The sequence below is a fragment of the Pseudophryne corroboree genome, chromosome 6 (genome assembly GCF_028390025.1).
Source record: "Pseudophryne corroboree isolate aPseCor3 chromosome 6, aPseCor3.hap2, whole genome shotgun sequence".
Classification (NCBI taxonomy): Eukaryota; Metazoa; Chordata; class Amphibia; order Anura; family Myobatrachidae; genus Pseudophryne; species Pseudophryne corroboree.
Window position 1 is genome coordinate 679,501,890 of NC_086449.1, and position 13,400 is coordinate 679,515,289.

Here is a 13,400-nt window from a genome sequence, read left to right on the forward strand (position 1 = left end):
TGTTTGCTAGGTGAGGTGGAACTGGAACAATGACATTTGACTTAAGCAATTTTTGAATAGCTTCCTTTAGGATAGCACTTTCTGTCAGCAAAGCTGGTAAGCCTGATTTGAAAAACCTGTGAGGTGGGAATTCTTGAAACTCCACTCTGTACCCCTGGGTAACAATATCTTGTTCCCAGGGTTCTAGGCCTGATGACGCCCAGACATGACTGAAATTTCTTAATCTCACTCCCACCTGCCCGAGCTCCAGGCTGGGAGGTCCACAGTCATGCCGAGGATTTTGAGGGAGCAGAACCAGGTTTCTGTTCCTGTGAACCTGTTGGTGCAGGTTTTCTGGATTTCCCCCAACCTCCTCTAAAGAAAGTGAAAGGAGGTTTGGACTTCTTAGCTTTCACGGTCCGAAAGGACTGCTTTGTAGACGTAGGTTAAGATTTCCTAGTAGGCGGTGCATTAGCGCAGCCAGAGTCCCCTGCGTGCCGAAACAGCCATGGAAGAAGCCCTCGCATTAAGATGGCCAAGGTCCTTCATGGCCTCCACCATGAAACCTGCAGAGTCCTATATGTGACGTAAGAACAATTCAATGTCACTTCTATCAATAGAATCTAATTCCTCTAGTAATGTGCCTGACAACTTTACTATGGCTTTAGAAACCCACGCACAAGCAATAGTGGGTCTTAACGCTACACCACTAGGTGTGTATAATGATTTGAGTGTAGTCTCAATCTTACGGTCAGCCGGCTCTTTTAAAGCGGTGGACCCAGGGACAGGTAAAACCACTTTTTTAGATAACCTAGACACAGAAGCGTCTACTTCAGGCAGGATCTCCCACTTTTTCCTGTCCTCCTCAGGGAAAGGAAAAGCAATGAGAACCCTTTTTGGGATCTGGAATTTTTTGTCCGGGTTTTCCCAGGATTTTTCAAACAATGTGTTTAATTCCTTAGACGCAGGGAATGTAAGGGAGGATTTCTTATCAGTAAAGTAAGCCTCCTCTACTTGCTCAGGTACCTTATCAGTAATGTGTAAAATGTCCCTGATAGCCTCAATCTTGAGTTGCACCACCTTAGCAAGGGATGCATCTCCCCATCACCGTCCCCTGTATCAGAGTCGGTATCCGTGTCAGCTTGCATTATCTGGGCAAGAGCATGCTTCTTAGGGTAAACAATTGGGATCTTTGAAGAGGAAGTGGGAGCTGAATACGACAAAACTCAACAGACTTTCTCAAAACCTGCGTTTCAGTCTCATTTTGAGCTATCGGAGATGAAATCTGGGATATCATTCCCCTAAGAATCCACCCATAGGGGTTCGTATTCAGAAGGCTGAGACAGTATATTACAGTCCTGAGTACGTGGAATAGACTTCACGGGAAGATACACACTCTGCAGCACAAGATACAGAGTCCCTAGACATGTTTATGCGAGCTATACAAACACACACACAAAAATGCAGACAGTTTCCCCCAGAGTACTTTCAAAGAAACACAGAGTATATGGAGCCAGCCACACAGCGCCCCAGTAGGCAGTTTATACAGTAAACAGCCGGCGCTGACTGAATAACCTTAATAATTAAACAGCTATTACTATACTCTCCCCCCCTGTCTATAACACCCTTGTACCGCAGAGGTATGCTGGAGTTATGTGGAGGGCAGCGCTCTCTGTCAGCGTCTCTTCGGTGTGATCTGCAGGGAAAAAATGGCGCTGGTGAGTGCTGGTTGCGCTCTGAGGAAGCCCCGCCCCCTGTAATGGCACATCTTCCCGCTTTCAACGATTATATTGGCCTGAGGTGATTTGGCTGCTAACAGCGGGATTAGCCCGTTAGCATATGTGACCAGTGTAGGGTATTTGCACTGGCCCAGGGCGCCCCTCACAGCGCCACACATCAAGTACCGCTGAGCCCTCCGGAGCGCAGCCTGTCAGAGTTGCGCTCCTACCCTTGTGCCGCCATTCCTGCCGGCGACCCGCTTACCGGGGCGCCAGCGTCATACTCACCACTCCATCTTCTGGCTCTGTTAGGGGGTGGCGGCCGTGCTGCGGGAGTGAGCGGTCGCCTCGTGGGCTTACGATCAGCACCCTCATTAGCTCAGTGCCCTGTCAGCGGAGATAGAGAATCATTAAATTCTAGAGTTGGTTCCTACTCCCCCCCCCCCCCCACCCCCCACCCCAAAGTCCCACGAAGCAGGGAGGCTGTTGCCAGCAGCCTTCCTGTACCTAACTCTTAGAAAAAACAATAAAACTAGAAAAACTCCTAGGAGCTCCCCTAGCTGTGACCAGCTCCACCGCGCACATTTTCTAAACCAAGTCTGGTAGGAGGGGCATAGAGGGAGGAACCAGCCCACACTATTAAACTCTTAAAGTGCCCATGGCTCCCAAGGGACCAGTCTATACCCCATGGTACTAATGTGGACCCCAGCATCCTCTAGGACGTAAGGGAAATACAGTTTCTATTTTGCACCTATCTGGACTAAGGGTGCATACACACGGTGAGATTCGGACTTATCCGATTCTCACCGTGCGACAGGGGGCCGGGTCGGCACTTAGCCAGTATCGCAAGCACATAATGAGTGTGCTTGCGATGCTGGCTATGTGCGATGTCAATCCTGACTATCTCTTCTATAGAGATAGCCAGGATTGACTTGCCTGCACAGCCTATTTTTTCTGCCGATGCCGACCGCGCGGGGCCGCGCATCGGCATCGGATCGGGATCGCAAGGTGACTGTCACCTTGCGATCTGCACTATCTTTTCTTCCGATTCTGACTATATAGTCAGAATCGGAAGAAAATATCTTACCGTGTGTACACACCTTAAGTTGTCTTTTGCGATTTGTGATTTTAGCAGGCTGGATTTCAAAATGCAGTCTGGAGCCCTATACAGTTTTATGTACCTGTTTGAAGGACTCAGCCATATAGCATTAGCGCTGTATTGTAATGAGTTCTTTCCATTTTATTATGGGCCACTACTCTCTGCTTATTCTCCTTGACCTCTCTGCTGCTTTGGATGCTGTGGACCACCCTCTCCTCCTGCAAATCCTTTACTCCCTTGGTCTGCGCGATACTGCTTTCCCCTGGCTGTCCTCCTACCTTTCTGACCGTTCCTTCTCTGTCTCCTCTCATGATTCCATCTCCCCCCAATTCCTTTACCAGTAGGTGTCCCCCAGGGTTCTGTTCTTGGGCCTCTCCTTTTCTCTCTCTACACATTCTCATTAGGTGAGTTCATTAGCTCTTTTGATTTAAAATATCATCTCTACGCTGATGATACTCAAATCTACCTGTCCTCCCCTGACCTCCTCACTCGTATCTCCAACAGTCTCTCTGCTATCTCTTCCTGGATATCCCAGCGCTTTCTTAAACTTAACATGTCTAAGACCGAACTGATCATTTTCCCTCCCTCCCACAATTTCACTATCCATTGATGGAACTAACATATCTTCTAGCCCCCAAGTGCAATGTCTTGGAGTAATCCTTGACTCCTCCCTCTCCTTCAAACCACACATTCAGTACCTCTCACAAACCTGCCGTTTCCATCTCAAAAACATCTCCAAGATCAGACCCTCTCTCACCCAGGACGCTGATAAGACCCTCATCCACTCACTGGTCATCTCCAGACTGAACTACCATAATCTCCTATCTGGCCTCCCTGAAAAATGCCTGTCTCCACTCCAATCTATCCTCAATGCTGCTGCCCGTCTCATCTTCCTCACCAAACGTACTACATCCACCTCCTCTCTCTTGCAGGGCCTCCAGTGGCTACCCTTCCCATTCAGAATCCAATTCACACTCACCTACAAAACCCTCACCCACTCTTCTCCCTCTTACATCTCTGACATTATCTCTCTTTACATTCCCACCCGTTCTCTTGACACTGCTAATCTCTCCTCCCAACTGAATACCTCCTCCCACTGTTAAGGTGCATACATACGGTGAGATTCGGGCTAACCCTAATTATCACTATGCGACAGGGGCTTGGTCGGCATCGCAAGCACATGACGACGTGTGATTTTGGCTGTCAATTTTGACTATATTTTCTACGATAGTCAAAATTGACTTGCCTGCACAGTTTATCTAGGTTTGCGATGACGACCGCGCGGGACCGCACATCAGCATTGAATCGGGATCGCAAGGTGACTTTCACCTTGCGATCTGCACTAACTTTTCTTACGATTTTGACTATATAGTCAAAATCGTAAGAAAATATCTCACCGTGTGTACACACCTTTACCCACAAGATTTTGCACGTGTTGCTCCCTATCTCTGGAATTCTCCACCTCTCTACAAAACTTCAAACAGGCTCTCAAGACCCACTTCTTCACCAAATCCAGCCAACTATTCTCCTAACCCTCTTGTCTATGCTCACTGTCTACCTGTTCTGTGTCACCCTGGTCTATCAGCCCTTCACCTTTTAGATTGTAAGCTCTGAAGAGTAGGGCCTTCTTTCCTCGTGTGCCTTTCCTTTTCTTACACTATCTTATACTCCATACTTCCTTTGATGGCACCTAACCCCTGGTTTTCCATACCTATCCTATACTGTCTTGAACTGTTTTCTTGTTTGCTCACTTGATCATGTACTTTGTAATGGGCGCTGTGGATCCCATATAAAGGATGATAATAATAATAATATATTTTATTAATAATGTTATAACTAGTGCGTTTATACTACCTTTCCTTATGGTACAATGCAGAGTTATATGCGTTTACCTATTTTAAATAAATATACATACTTATTTCAGCCAAAAACATTTTACTTTTTTTTTTATTATTATTCTATTTATTAAAATATTTATCAATTATTCATTATACCAATTAGTGTGGATTTTATTTTTTCCCGTTATTGCAGTGCAAGTAGGTTTGCTTCTTCTTCAGACAGGAACTTTTTGATATGTGGTTATCACAAGCACCACTGACCAGTACTGCAGCTTTAAGTACGAAATATAAATATAATAATTGTAATGGGCTGTCCTATCTCAAAGCTATATGCACAGTGGGTACTGCAGTGTGCCTCCCATCCAACAGCTACCGCGATAGACAGAACGGAGGACCCACTAGACATGGAGGGACAGGGCAGGATGGAGCACCAAGATAACCCAGTTTATGGTGGGTCCAATGTGCTAGTAATCTAATCTACACCAAATACTTAGCAAGGTGTCAAGACTAGTATAAAGAGTAGATAAAGAGGATGAAGCCTAGCAATGGAAATAAACTGTTCGGTCCACTAGTAGAGATGGGAGTCTCAAACTCTGGTGGGAAATTACCACAGACCAGATACACTATTCATGCACAGCACTGCTTGGAGCACTTATCAATAGAAGTACAAATCCATGTCACCTAGCAACAAAAGTCAACACATACTCATACTAAACTTTACAGATGTCACAACTATTTATAAACATAAATTTGTGACATTTTTGCCCTGCTTCAACTGAAGGATACAAAAACTAGTACTGTATGTACTTGACTATGCTGTAAAATATTGACTTATTGCATCATCCCATCACCAACCTGTAATTTCACTGCTCAGAAAAACAGGTATCTACATAGTTTAAATTCGATTGATTTACTCTTCTGAGATTCTGGATACGAAGACAACACAATTTCTCAATGTAATACCTATGCTAAAGTAACGAGGGAGAAAATCCTCAGTGTTCAAGATTTTCCAGCTTCTCAGCATAAAAGGTTTGCTCAGACACTCATTATTTGTTTACTGAATTCTGTGGACACACAAAAATCACTGATATCCCCCCCCCCCCCCTCCCCCCCGTTCCCTACTATATACCTCCTTAATCCAGAAAGCCCAGCTCACTAGTACAATATACACCATAGGGGTACTTCCCCCATATGTTCCCAATACAAAACAGGGGTGACAAAGGAAAATAAATATATATATATATATATATATATATATATATATATATATATATATATATATATATATATATATATATATAAAACATGAGGTTATAGAATACTGACTATATATAAAAATAAGAATTTACTTACCGATAATTCTATTTCTCATAGTCCGTAGTGGATGCTGGGGACTCCGTCAGGACCATGGGGATTAGCGGCTCCGCAGGAGACAGGGCACAAAAGCAAGCTTTTAGGATCACATGGTGTGTACTGGCCCCTCCCCCTATGACCCTCCTCCAAAAGCCTCAGTTAGGTACTGTGCCCGGACGAGCGTACACAATAAGGAAGGATCTTGAATCCCGGGTAAGACTCATACCAGCCACACCAATCGCACCGTACAACTTGTGATCTGAACCCAGTTAACAGTATGATAACAATGAAGTAGCCTCTAAAAAAGATGGCTCACAACAATAATAACCCGATTTTTGTAACAATAACTATGTACAAGTATTGCAGACAATCCGCACTTGGGATGGGCGCCCAGCATCCACTACGGACTATGAGAAATAGAATTATCGGTAAGTAAATTCTTATTTTCTCTAACGTCCTAGTGGATGCTGGGGACTCCGTCAGGACCATGGGGATTATACCAAAGCTCCCAAACGGGCGGGAGAGTGCGGATGACTCTGCAGCACCGAATGAGAGAACTCCAGGTCCTCCTCAGCCAGGGTATCAAATTTGTAGAATTTTACAAACGTGTTTTCCCCTGACCACGTAGCTGCTCGGCAAAGTTGTAAAGCCGAGACCCCTCGGGCAGCCGCCCAAGATGAGCCCACCTTCCTTGTGGAATGGGCATTTACAGATTTTGGCTGTGGCAGGCCTGCCACAGAATGTGCAAGTTGAATTGTACTACAAATCCAACGAGCAATAGTCTGCTTAGAAGCAGGAGCACCCAGCTTTTTTGGGTGCATACAATATAAACAGCAAGTCAGACTTTCTGACTCCAGCCGTCCTGGAATATTATTTATATATATATATATATATATATATATATATATATATATATATATATATATATATATATATATTTATTTATTTATTTTTTTATTTATTTATTTTTATTTTATTTTTTTCAGGGCCCTGACAACGTCTAGCAACTTGGAGTCCTCCAAGTCCCTAGTAGCCGCAGGCACCACAATAGGTTGTTTCAGGTGAAACGCTGACACCACCTTAGGAAGAAACTGGGGACGAGTCCGCAGTTCTGCCCTGTCCGAATGGAAAATCAAATATGGGCTTTTGTAAGACAAAGCCGCCAATTCTGACAATCGCCTGGCCGAGGCCAGGGCCAACAGCATGGTCACTTTCCATGTGAGATATTTCAAATCCACAGATTTGAGCGGTTCAAACCAATATGATTTGAGGAATCCCAACACTACGTTGAGTTCCCACGGTGCCACTGGAGGCACAAAAGGGGCTGTATATGCAATACTCCCTTGACAAATGTCTGGACTTCAGGAACTGAAGCCAATTCTTTCTGGAAGAAAATCTACAGGGCCGAAACTTGAACCTTAATGGACCCCAATTTGAGGCTCATAGACACTCCTGTTTTCAGGAAGTGCAGAAATCGACCTAGTTGAAATTTCTTCGTGGGGCCTTCCTGGCCTCACCCACGCAACATATTTTCACCACATGTGGTGATAACGTTGTGCGGTCACCTCCTTCCTGGCTTTGACCAGGGTAGGTATGACCTCTTCCGGAATGCCTTTTCCCTTAGGATCCGGCGTTCAACCGCCATGCCGTCAAACGCAGCCGCGGTAAGTCTTGGAACAGACATGGTACTTGCTGAAGCAAGTCCCTTCTTAGCTCCCGAGGCCATTAGTCGTCTGTGAGCATCTCTTGAAGTTCCGGGTACCAAGTCCCTCTTGGCCAATCCGGAGCCACGAGTATAGTTCTTACTCCTCTACGTCTTATAATTCTCAATACCTTTGTTATGAGAAGCAGAGGAGGGAACCCATACACCGACTGTTACACCCACGGTGTTACCAGGACATCCACAGCTATCGCCTGAAGGTCTCGTGACCTGGCGCAATACCTGTCCCGTTTTTTGTTCGGGCGGGACGCCATCATGTCCACCTTTGGTCTTTCCCAACGGTTCACAATCATGCGGAAAACTTCCCTATGAAGTTCCCACTCTCCCGGGTGGAGGTCGTGCCTGCTGAGGAAGTCTGCTTCCCAGTCGTCCACTCCCGGAATGAACACTGCTGACAGTGCTATCACATGATTTTCCGCCTAGCGAAAAATCCTTGCAGTTTTGCCACTGCCCTCCTGCTTCTTGTGCCGCCCTTTCTGTTTACGTGGGCGACTGCCGTGATGTTATCCCGCTGGATCAATACCGGCTGACCTTGAAGCAGAGGTCTTGCTAAGTTTAGAGCATTATAAATTTGCTCTTAGCTCCAGTATATTTATGTGGAGAGAATTCTCCAGACTTGATCACACTCCCTGGAAATTTTTTCCCTGTGTGACTGTTCCCCAGCCTCTCAGGCTGGCCTCCGTGGTCACCAGCATCCAATCCTGAATGCCGAATCTGCGGCCCTCTAGAAGATGAGCACTCTGTAATCACCACAGGAGAGACACCCTTGTCCTTGGATATAGGGTTATCCGCTGATGCATCTGAAGATGCGATCCGGACCATTTGTCCAGCAGATCCCACTGAAGAGTTCTTGCGTGAAATCTGCCGAATGGAATCGCTTCGTAATAAGCCACCATTTTTACCAGGACTCTTGTGCAATGATGCACTGACACTTTTCCTGGTTTTAGGAGGATCCAGATTAGCTCGGATAACTCCCTGGCTTTCTCCTCTGGGAGAAACACCTTTTTCTGGACTGTGTCCAGAATCATCCCTAGGACCAGCAGACGTGTCGTCGGAACAACTGCGGTTTTGGAATATTTAGAATCCACCCGTGTTGTCGTAGAACTACTTGAGATAGTGCTACTCCGACCTCCAACTGTTCTCTGGACCTTGTTCTTATCAGGAGGTCGTCCATTTTCTTTGAAGACGAATCCTCATTTCGGTCATTACCTTGGTAAGGACCCGGGGTGCCTTGGACAATCCAACGGCATCGTCTGAAACTGATAGTGACAGTTCTGTACCACGAACCTGAGGTACCCTCGGTGAGAAAGGCAAATTTTTGGGACATGGAGGTAAGCATCCCTGATGTCCCCGGACTCCCGGTTCGCTATCACTGCTCTGAGTGACTCCATCTGGATTTGAACCTTTGTAAGTGTTCAAATATTTCAGATTTAGAATAGGTCTCACCTAGCTTTCTGGCTTCAGTACCACCATATAGTGTGGAATAATACCCCTTTCCTTGTTGTAGGAGGGGTAATTTTATTATCACCTGCTGGGAATACAGCTTGTGAATTGTTTTCAATACTGCCTCCCTGTCGGAGGGAGACATTGGTACAGCAGACTACAGGAACCTGCGAGGGGGAAACGTCTCGACATTCCAATCTGTACCCCTTGGATACTACTTGTAGGATCCAGGGGTCCTGTACGGTCCCAGCGTCATGCTGAGAACTTGGTAGAAGCGTTGGAGGGCTTCTGTTCCTGGGAATGGGCTGCCTGCTGCAGTCTTCTTCCCTTTCCTCTATCCCTGGGCAGATATGACTCTTATAGGGACGAAAGGACTGAGGCTGAAAAGACGGTGTCTTTTTCTGCAGAGATGTGACTTAGGGTAAAAAACGGTGGATTTTCCAGCAGTTGCCGTGGCCACCAGGTCCCATGGACCGACCCCAAATAACTCCTCCCCTTTATACGGCAATACATCTTTGTGCCGTTTGGAATCTGCATCACCTGACCACTGTCGTGTCCATAAACATCTTCTTGCAGATATGGACATCGCATTTACTCTTGATGCCAGAGTGCAAATATCCCTCTGCGCATCTCGCATATATAGAAATGCATCCTTTAAATGCTCTATAGTCAATAAAATACTGTCCCTGTCAAGGGTATCAATATTTTTAGTCAGGGAATCCGACCAAGCCACCTCAGCTCTGCACATCCAGGCTGAGGCGATCGCTGGTCGCAGTATAACACCAGCATGTGTGTGTATACTTTTTAGGATATTTTCCAGCCTCCTATCAGCTGGCTCCTTAAGTACGGCCCTATCTGTAGAAGGTACCGCCACTTGTTCTGATAAGCATGTGAGCGCATTATCCAACCTATGGGGTGTTTCCCAACGTGCCCTAACTTATGGCGGGAAAGGGTATACCGCCAATAATTTTCTATCGGGGGAAACCCACGCATCATCACACACTTCATTTAATTTATCTGATTCAGGAAAAACTACAGGTAGTTTTTTCACATCCCACATAATACCCTTTTTTGTGGTACTTGTAGTATCAGAAATATGTAACACCTCCTTCATTGCCCTTAACGTGTGGCCCTAAAGGAAAATACGTTTGTTTCTTCACCGTCGACACTGAAATCAGTGTCCGTGTCTGGGTCTGTGTCGACCAACTGAGGTAAATGGGCGTTTTACAGCCCCTGACGGTGTTTGAGACGCCTGGACAGGTACTAATTTGATCGCCGGCCGTCTCATGTCGTCAACCGGCTTGCAGCGTGTTGACATTATCACGTAATTCCATAAATAAGCCATCCATTCCGGTGTCGACTCCCTAGAGAGTGACATCACCATTACAGGCAATTTGCTCCGCCTCCTCACCAACATTTTCCTCATACATGTCGACACACACGTACCGACATACAGCACACACATAGGGAATGCTCTGATAGAGGACAGGACCCACTAGCCCTTTGGGGAGACAGAGGGAGAGTTTGCCAGCACACACCAAAATGCTATAATTATACAGGGACAACCTTTATATAAGTGTTCCTCCCTTATAGCATTTAATATATATTCATATCGCCAAATCAGTGCCCCTCCTCTCTGTTTTAACCCTGTTTCTGTAGTGCAGTGCAGGGGAGAGCATGGGAGCCTTCCCACCAGCATTTCTGTGAGGGAAAATGGCGCTGTGTGCTGAGGAGAATAGGCCCCGCCCCCTTTTCGGCGGGCTTCTTCTCCGGAGTTTGTGATATCTGGCAGGGGTTAAATACATCCATATAGCCTCAAGGGCTATATGTGATGTATTTTTCGCCATACAGGTATTATACATTGCTGCCCAGGGCGCCCCCCCCCCCCACGCCCTGCACCCTCCGTGACCGCTGTGTGAAGTGTGCTGACAACAATGGCGCACAGCTGCAGTGCTGTGCGCTACCTGATGAAGACTGAAAGTCTTCTGCCGCCTGGTTCCGGACCTCTTCAATCTTCAGCATCTGCAAGGGGGGTCGGCGGCGCGGCTCCGGGACGAACCCCAGGGCAAGACCTGTGTTCCGACTCCCTCTGGAGCTAATGGTGTCCAGTAGCCTAAGAAGCCAATCCATCCTGCACGCAGGTGAGTTCACTTCTCTCCCCTAAGTCCCTCGATGCAGTGAGCCTGTTGCCAGCAGGACTCACTGAAAATAAAGAACCTAAAAACTTTTTCTAAGCAACTCTTTAAGAGAGCCACCTAGATTGCACCCTGCTCGGACGGGCACAAAAACCTAACTGAGGCTTGGAGGAGGGTCATAGGGGGAGGGGCCAGTACACACCATGTGATCCTAAAAGCTTGCTTTTGTGCCCTGTCTCCTGCGGAGCCGCTAATCCCCATGGTCCTGACGGAGTCCCCAGCATCCACTAGGACGTTAGAGAAACACACATTGTAAACAGACACAAAACGCGTTACTATGTCTTTATTAGGCCCTGTGGTGACTCCCATGTACGGCCCTGCCAGCTGGCGCTCTAGGATGGCTGCAGGGGGTGAGCAGTTATTACACCATGTACGTGATGCCCCCAGCAGCAGGTAACAGTATCCGGCCACTCCAGTGCAGGACACAAGTATGGGCTGACATCCACAGCTATAGGGCATGGTTAGTTACCCCAGGCCCTATACATACACACAAGTATGCGCCGCCTCGGAGGTCCCTGTGCAGTCCCCGCTGGCTGGCCTCGGTACACGGTCTGACTAGTCCCGGTCAGGGCCTCAGGCAACAGAGAGTTGATAGTTGAGGCTGTACGGCCTGCGCGTTACTCACCTCTTGAAGTCCCTCATGAGCCTCCTCCTGGCCGGGGTGGACATGTCCCTGTGCGGGGCGGACGGACGGAGGGAGTGAGGGGAGAGCGGGAGCCCGGGCCCGGCGACTACCGTACTGTCACACAAACAACCTGCGCTGACGTCACCAGCACCCGCCGCCCCGACATGGGAAGAACGGAACCTACCACAGGACCGCACCACTCCGGCCCTACCAGGGGGGTGTACAGGCCGTCGCCCCCGCCTCACCTACCATGTAACACAACGGCAGTAGCGTCTAGCGCTCACGGGTTTATAATAAAGGTTTATAACACGATAGTGCGGTAACATGCGGAGCGGTGCGTTACAGGCACGCAGCATAGTGTCATTGAGTCACAACACACCCCTGGGAGAACCGCATGGAACATTCCCAGATACAGAGTGACAACAGAAAAGTTCCTGGAGAAGGATGACGTCACATCATGTGACTTGTTCTGTGTACATATATAGTCAGTGTATGTCAGCTTTGTGTTACTTCTGGAAGTTCTGCCTCTGAGTGTGTTTGTGTCACTGAATGTGTGTGTGTGGATAAGGCGTCTGACTTCAGATCAGAAGATTGAGGTTTCGAGTCCCTTCGTAGTCGTATTCAATGTCATTTGATTATAGTGTGTGTGTGTGTGTGTGTGTGTGTGTGTGTCATTGTCTGATTATTTATGTGTGCATACATAGTGACTGTCTCATTGTGTGTACAGAGCATGTTACTGAGGGCCTGATTCCGTTTTGTATGCAAATACAAGCGCAGTCAGGCGTTGGACATGTAAATAACGCAAGTGAAGCAGCCACCAAGGAAATGAAGACGCCCGCCATAGCTGTCTCAAACTCTCAGCAACTGCGCACGCATTCGCAGCATTGTCATGGATGCAGGGAACACCGACTTCCTTAGTTGCCTGTGGTCATCCAGATTGGCCGCAGGATGTGAGACGCTGGCGCCATAATTTCTGTGTACAAGATCGAAGATGCAGGCTGAGACATGCCCTGAAAGCAACGATGCTGAAGTAAGCTTCTTAGGTAGATGCTAGAATCAAGTGGGCTAAGGGACCTTTTCCGTAAGGGGGAGGAGTTACGACGCAAGGGGGAGGAGCTAGGCCAGCGGGATAGTTCCTCTACTATCCACGCCACCAACTATTACCTTTAGTAATTAGGTGGTGAGCGAAGCGGAGCGAGCCACCGTGCCCGAAGCGTGGCGAGCGAAGCGAGCCCGCGAGGGTACTTTTCGGGTACCCTGTTCGCCCGTAGCTCCTCCTCCTGGTGACGTAGCTCCTCCCCTCAATATGTCACAAGGTCCCTTCAGCCCCTCCGATATAGAACCAACCAAGCTTCTTATTCGGCCAGCTTCTTATTCACTTCCTATTCACTTCTTATTCGAGCTCCAGCTTCTTATTCAGAAAATTTAGT

At 47.4% G+C, this 13,400-nt stretch overlaps 1 protein-coding gene across 1 annotated transcript in view; it reads right to left on the reverse strand.

Moving 5' to 3' along the window:
* The window catches only part of UBE2B (ubiquitin conjugating enzyme E2 B), a 189,604-nt gene extending 177,452 nt beyond the window's left edge, over positions 1–12,152 (reverse strand). The window contains exon 1 of the mRNA XM_063928287.1: positions 11,971–12,152. Within this exon, the coding sequence (XP_063784357.1) occupies positions 11,971–12,014 (44 nt within the window). The 5' untranslated portion in view covers positions 12,015–12,152. The remainder of the gene's footprint in view (positions 1–11,970) is intronic.
* Positions 12,153–13,400: the final 1,248 nt, after the last annotated feature.